Source organism: Purpureocillium takamizusanense, chromosome 12, assembly GCF_022605165.1.
Source record: "Purpureocillium takamizusanense chromosome 12, complete sequence".
Lineage (NCBI taxonomy): Eukaryota > Fungi > Ascomycota > Sordariomycetes > Hypocreales > Ophiocordycipitaceae > Purpureocillium > Purpureocillium takamizusanense.
The window spans coordinates 716,861-724,380 of record NC_063079.1 but is presented as its reverse complement, the minus strand read 5'-3'; the positions used below and the strand labels follow the sequence as shown (position 1 = coordinate 724,380).

The 7,520-nt window shown below is 58.8% G+C and overlaps 1 protein-coding gene across 1 annotated transcript; it reads left to right on the top strand.

The window, feature by feature from the left end:
• Positions 1 to 3,373: 3,373 nt before the first annotated feature.
• JDV02_010437 (uncharacterized protein) lies at positions 3,374 to 5,613 on the top strand. Its single transcript, XM_047992178.1, has one exon. It carries the CDS (start codon positions 3,730 to 3,732, stop codon positions 5,119 to 5,121), a length of 1,392 nt encoding a protein of 463 aa, XP_047848191.1. The 5' UTR covers positions 3,374 to 3,729; the 3' UTR covers positions 5,122 to 5,613.
• Positions 5,614 to 7,520: the final 1,907 nt, after the last annotated feature.

Below are 7,520 nucleotides of genomic sequence, written 5' to 3'. Positions count from 1 at the left end.
TCGATTCAGGGCCAGCGATAGCCGGGCTGTTGGTCCTGTCCTGTGGGTTCGTCATCTCTCATCAACCGGCAAGCTATTCCTGTCGACCACTAATGGGCGCGGTCCAACAACAAACAGGCTCGACTCAACCGAACGTCCAACTCGGCACCGGAACCGTCGAATCAGGAGCCCACGCTGACGGAGCCAATCGCGGCACTTGCGCTTCCGTTTGACAAAACCGTGAGCGGCGGACCGCGCGCTGCGTCTGTGGCCATGGCAGCCTTGCCGCGCCATGGCAACACAGTCTTACCCCGGTACAGTACGAAGTACGAAGTACGGAGGTGTCTGGTCCTTATCGTCCCTTCTCCGAGGGCGCACATTGATTACACAGACCTGGTCGGAGCCGTTGAGCGAGTCTCGAGAGGGCAGGTCGCTGTGATGCGAACGGCATGTCCCGACAAGACTGGCTCATCCCCACACGAGGGACGCCTCGTCGGCCAACTCTTCAAAATTGAGAAATCTGTTGAGGTGGCCTCGGCACGTTTCCTCACGGTCTCGCTAAGCTACGGGAGCCGCGCTGGCGCCGCACGTGGCTTGTCTCCAGGTTCTCGACCTCGCGAGCATCAGATGACGGTGGCTACTCCAGGCTTGCTACCATGACTTGCTACCCCAGTCTTCGGCGAACTCTGCAACGTCCCAGTCTCGACTGGGAAGCGTCCAAATCCCAGATTGCTCTCGCGCGTCTGTACAAAGTATAGCGGGCGTTCATCACGCCGACTTAGCCACATTCGCCGGCGGCTGGCTCCACTCGGCGCCGGCAACACGCCGCATCATCTTCCACTTTCGACGACATGGATCATGGACTGGGTATCCAGAATGATCGAAACGTGGGATAATGCAGATCCATGCCAACTTTATCTTTGCTAAATCGATCTTGGAAGCAGCCTCTAATGCACAATTGACGGTCGGTTGCGCTGTACGACCGGGGTACGCGAGTCGTACTTGCTAGTTGCTACATAACCATATCGAATTTGCGTATGAGCGACCTTCGGTGGGCTAATAGCGGTGCCATTTCCCATTGTTACGTTAATGTCCTTCATCCCATCGACAGCTGGCCGCTTTGCAACTTGCCCGAACTCGCAACGACTCATTCTCTGCCTCACGACGATCCCGACTATCGAACGCTTCCAGGTCTCGGCCATGTCGGTAGCACGCATCGTCCTTCTTCAGCGTCGAGTTCTAGACGTCGGCCATGCCGTCAAGGAGTCCTTGGACACATGCAGGGCGGCTGCAAAATTCATGCTTGTCCGACATCTCTGATTTAGCCAAGACGATGCTGTGTGTAGATGGCGGTATAGTTTGTTCGCAACTTCGTACGCACGGGGCCGGCGGCGGCCCATGCTCTGACCCTGCGACGCGCCCCCTAGGTTTTCAAACCATTATGGCCCAACATGGCTGACAGGGCTCGTCAAACGAGGTTGCGGGAAACTGCTCCACTGTTGAAACATTCCCTCTGTCGAAACGTCCTTTTGCGGGGTTCCCTCTCAGATACCCTGTGAAACGATCGGATCACAGTGCGGTCTGATCTCTTTACGTGGGTCTGGGCAGACTCGGCTTCGCAACTATCATCAGCTCCATGCTGCGGGTGCATCGCGCGGGGGCGATACACACAATACCTACATACAGCACTAGGCCATGCGTCATCTGCACCATATACTCACTGTATTACCAAGTGGTGGGCGGAGCGTACTATTCTGGCAACTACGTTGACAACTTTAGATATCGCGGGGTGGGCTCATGGCCATGTGCATGCGCTGCGAGACGACCGGGATGGGGCGATGCTCGACGCACCGGCACAAGGACGATGTCACGCGTTGATGGTACAACCTCGATCCCCAGCCCCCAGATGCAAGAAGGCGGGCGACAACGAGTCGATTGTCGGTCGAGGCCAAAACGAAGCAGGAGGGGAAGGGAAAAGTCGCCTGGGTTCCCCTCCCGTAAGCAGCAATGCACGACATGGGCTTTCTGCCTTAGCTGCGGGCCCAACCAACAGACTCGCCAACACATGCGAATCACGCTTGGCCCCCATGCCACCGCAGCATCAGATGGGACCTTTGGGGCTCCAATCAAGCATCTCGCGGCGTCGGGTACTGCGGGATTCGGACGTGGGGATGAGGGGGCTGGTCAGACATGCTCCGCGCCTTGCACGCAGCGAGACCACCATTGCGACCTGCTCAGCCCTTTTGAGAGGGCTCTGTTTCCATGCGGTGCGACATGCTGCGCAGCCACCGGACCCGATCCCCCATGCGACGCGAGGCATGTTCGTCCGCGCAGCATGGCACGGCTGGGATAGGCAGCTCGCGACGCCTGTTCTGCTGCTCGAATGTGGTTGCCATACAGAAGACGGACCAAGACAATGGGGAATCGCGACGTATATGGGCAGCTTGAAATGTCAAGGCCGCGCCCCCCTCGGGAGCGACTCGTTTGTCGCAGGTACGGACGCCAAGGGTTGTTGGTCGGCCACCGCACTCCCGCACAGCAAACCACGAGCAACACACGGATCTGACGCTGGTACCATGCATGCGTCTGACGCCTTTCGCATCGACTGCGGCTGAATGGACGGGTGGTCATCTTTGTCCCCATCTTCCCCCGCGTCGCACACAGCGACCTGTCGCAGGCACCATTTCCTGTTCAATATTGCCGTCTTCACGATATCGATCGCTCTCACGGATTGGAGAGACAAATAGAAGGAGCCCTCGCCGGAAACCGCGGCGCTACAACTGGCTCACGATCGACGGTCGAGTATCAAATAGTACCCTGACTCGTCGCTCCCAGCCACGCGGCTCCGCTCGGTCTGGTGGCGTCTGCGATACAGTCGCCAGCTGTTGGCCCCGACGCGTGGAAGCCCTAGGTATGAGATGCGCCGTTACGGACCTGGCTTTACTTCCCATGTGCGACAGTGCAATTCTGTGCAGGACTGACATAGCTCAGGCGCAGCCTTGTCGTTGCCAAATTGCAGCCACCAAAATCTCTTCTTCAGGAACTCAGATCTGGCGGCAGATCTTCGACGTGGCTGTTCCAGGGTTGGCCCACGTTGGGCAAAATCCTGCAGCGTTTTTATGCCCTGCGCCGGTCCAAATTTACGATCTCGACTGGCGGCAAGGACAGCAGTCATTCAAACTCGCAAGCGAAAACAATCATGACCCGAAATTCGAGGTCCCAGCTTCTCGCCGTCGCGGCGGTCTTCGTGATGGCATCCGACGCGACTGTACCGAAGCGGTATGACGACGGCAGGGTTCATCGCGTGGACAAGCGGGCACCGCAGGTCACCCGACCGGCGGTCCTTGCGGACAAGAGAGACGGTAGCGGCGCTTGCGGCGTGAGCATGAAGCTATGTCCAAGCAGTCTGGACGGCGGATGCTGCCCTGAAAACTACGACTGTGCGATAGGAAGCTGCGTTGCGACGAGCAAGGGACCGTCAACGTGCGGCACAATGGTAGGGTGGTATCCCTGCGCGGCCGTTTACGGAGGTGAGTTGTACCCCCCGATCGCGATAGCTTGGTGCCAGGCAAAGAGTGTCGTCGTCTTGGCAGTCGCTAACTCTCCCCAGGAGGTTGCTGTCCCGACGGCTACCAATGCCAGCGTGGTGCCAACTGCGTACCGCCGACAGGCTCGGGCTACACGTATGCCTGCCCAACAGGCCACTTCTTGTGCCCGGCATCTGCAAGCTATGGGTGTTGCCCAAACGGTATGGGTTGTGCGGTAAATCAGTGCTACGCGACGGCTCCGACGACCAAGACCAATACCATGGTAATCACGACGAAGGCGAGCGGTGGCCAGACGAGCGTCTACACGACGACACAGACAACCGTTGGGGCGCCATACATGCCCACTGCGTTGCCGACAGTGGTTGGCGGGCAGGACGGCGATTCGCAGAAGGTGCTCAAGTACTTCCCGTCGGTAGTTGGCAAGACATCGCCCACAGGAGCCGCGTCTGAAGGTGGCGGTGGTGGGATATCGCCGGCTCAGCTGGGGGGCATCGTGGCAGGCGTCGTGGCAGGCGTCATCATTGCCCTCGTGGCGGGCTTCCTGCTCTTCCGCCGCCAGCGGAGAAAGAGCAAGGAGGCCAAGAAGCGAGACATGATGATGACCGGCGGCGGGGGCTGTGGCCGACATGCGGCTGGCGAAAAGGCAAAGCCATTCCACTCGGCCGACTCGGACAACGATACGATGAGCGTCGACCCTCTCATGATGCTGCCCTCGTCGGGGGCGTCATCTCCGCCACACATGCACCGACCTAGTCCCGGGTTAGATTCACGCATCAGCGGTGACGCCCCAGAGTCTTATGGTGCGACGCCTCCCGATGACACGCCCACGAGTTTTGCCGGCGGGTTCCAATCCGTTGGTCATGGCGGAAGCACAGGGCGTCCGTCCAGCAGCCGCCATCCGAGCTGGGAGAGCGCGACGAACAACCAGAGCAATATCACATCGGGTTACTTTGACGCAGAATACGCGCGGAGGCACCAGCGACACCAGCGGCTCGTGTCGAGCGAGGTGGGGGGCATCGCGCGGACGGTGAGCCGCATGACGCACGATTCCCGGCCCGTGCACTACGGCCACGGACGGGACGTGAGCGACGCATCCGACGCCTCGTCGAGCATCGCCTATGCGGAAACGGAGGGCCGTCCGAGCATCGGAGGCGCCACGCCGACGCTGGTTGCCGAGCTCGAAGCTCAGCCATACGTTGCCGAGCTGCCCCCCAACTCGCCTGCATCCGTGTCGATATTGTCGCCCTCGGCCGGCGGGCCCTCGCCGGTCGACCCGGGCATGGCTGGGGGATACACGCAGTACCACAACGGAGAGCAGCAGCACCACCACCGGCAACGGCAGCGATCGAGCAGCGGAGGGAGCACAGCAAGCGCGGGATCGGTAACGACGACGACGGGACCAGGGGGGCGCCCTCCGCTCGTGCACCAGCGCAAGAGGAGCGACGGGCGGACAGGAGCAGGCAGGCTCGGCGTGGTGGACGAGGAGATGATTCACGGATATCACGGGCCGAGGGAGTTTCTGGAGGGACAGACGGCGGCGGAAAGCCCCATGACTGACGAGGATGGCAAGAAGGATACGAAGTGGAATGCATAGTCATGAGGCACTCGAACGGCAAGCGATGGGATTGATTTGGTGGGTTTTTCCGCGACAATTCTTTGGACGCTTGCTTTGGGGGCGTAAGGTATGGCGTTTTGGACGAGGCATGCTTCGGACCGGCATCATAAACGGCTGGACGCACCTGGGTTGGCCAGATCGATCGATGATATCGGGCTGCTGGTCATCCTGTAGGGTTACATGGATGAACTGAGATGTTATTTTTCTTCTTCGGACGAAGTTGGCAGACAGCTTTGGCAATGCAAATAAGAAGTCATGCTAATCCAGTTGAGGATGGCGGTGATTTTCTTGGCTCTCTGGGTTCGGGAGTCTGAGTAGGATGTCCTTGTGAGGGGGGACGCTGAGATGACGGACGGAGGAACGCTATCGTGCGGTTGGTGGTGAAAGAATGGGTGATTATAAGGCTGGTCATTTTGTCCCCTCTTTACTACGTAGGTACAGTAGATAGATTGGTAGGTAAGTTTGGAGAGGGGCCGGAGGAAGGGGGGAGGGTAGGGTAGGGGGCAATAAGGCCTTGGAATCACTTGATGGGCCTGGGCTTTGTGTGTCTGCGATGGTGACTGGATGGACGATGATTGAATGATGGAGGATTAGATATATGATGGGATGGGGTGGAAGTCGGGTTCTCTCTTTGCTCCTGCTGCTCTTGCTCACACCCCCCGGCCCGGCCTCCGCACACCCAGTCCTCTCCGCCATGTGTTTGGTGACAATGATCAGACAAGGGGAGCACGTGTTGTACATGACGATGCAAGGGCCAGGAAGAAGAGGAGGGGCACGTGTGTATCACGATGGAAGAGTATCAAGTCTCAAAGAAGAAGAGAGTAGTACACGGTAGAACGAGAAAGAGGGAAAAGAAAATATGGGAGTTGAAGAGGGTAGGGATCCCCGGAATGTGCCATCTGTGCCATCCATTTTGGGACTCGGTAAAGCGAGCGTAATACTAAATCCGTCCGTCTATGCCAGGGACAGACAAGACAGACAGAGGCGATTTGAGTGTTGGCAGCTTGGCAGGCCCGTCCACGTGGGCGAGCGCACGACATGTTTCGCGACGTGCTCCTCTCTCCTGCGTGTCTCTATCCTACTACGTACTACGAGTCTACGACTACTACTGCTGCTACCTCTCCAGCCCCTCTCTGCCCCTCCCTGTCCCTGGCCTACAAAATACCTGCCCAGTTGTGTGGTCTTGGGACTGGCGTGAGAATAATTAAAAGACCGCTCTTGAGTCCGGCTGGGGGGAGGGGAGGGTCTGTCTACCGGGGCTGTGGGATGCGTGAGCGAGTCCAGCACGCTGCTTGGTTCGCCGTGAGGGAGCCAAGAAGGCAAGTCCCAGGTCCGGCGCGCGGAAATCCCGAAACTGGGTCAGGTAGACGGGTGGGTGGGTGGTTGTGGTGTCGCCCGGAACGTGGGCGGACGCTCCCACGTGTGCGGACGGCGGGCGGTCGCTGCGACGTGGTATTATTAGGGCCCAAAGACTGAACGGGCAACCAAGCTACGTACTAACTTCGTAGGTTAGTAGTAGGTGGCACTTTGGGGTTAGGGAGCGCTAGTTGGGGCGGTTTTTCACGCTTGCGAAGAGCCCGTCGCTGCCGGGCGGGCCCCCGGACTCGGAGGGGAGGCGGCGCGACGGGAGGGGAACCTACGCCTGAGTGAGGGTGAGAGAGGAAGAGAAAGAGAGGGGGTAGAGCCGACGGGAGGAAGGGAACGGGGGGGGGCTGGAACGTGCCGGCGGCTCTGCGTCTGGGTTTCCTTCCATGGATGACTGGGTAGTGGAATGAGTTGTGGTATCCGCTGGGGAGAGGGCGTGCGAAGATCTACATGTAACGATACGGCACTGCGTACTTCGGGGGGTTATACCTTTGGAGAGAGACAGACAGACAGAGCTCTGATTCGGGCGCTGAGGGGTGAAGGACGAGGGAATTGCCACTGGCAAGTCGGTATAAAGGTCGGCCTGGAAGCCGTGATCGATTGATCGATTGATTTGATGGACGATGGAGCTTGGCTTTCGCTCGATGGGACGGATTCCTCACACGGAGCGGAGGTGGCGGCGGCAGGGCGTTTCTTTGGTGGAGGGTGGTGGCTTGGGTGGTTGCTTGTGCCTGGGGGCGGCGGATGCATGTAAGAAAAACGTGGTGCCTCCGGCCTTTTTTGGAGGGCGTGTTCCTTGCGGGGGAAGAAAGGCAAGACGAAGCAAGAACGAAGGAAATAGTAGCGGTGATGCGGCGTCAGCAGTATGGGTTCATGTTCGTGGCAGGGAATATTGCTGATAGCATATATGTAGTACAGTTGAGTCTAACCTTGGTTTGGAGTGACTGATGGTCAATGACAAGAGGTATGGGGTGGTTCTTTTGTTTTCCAGAAGCACGCACGGACGGTTGTGA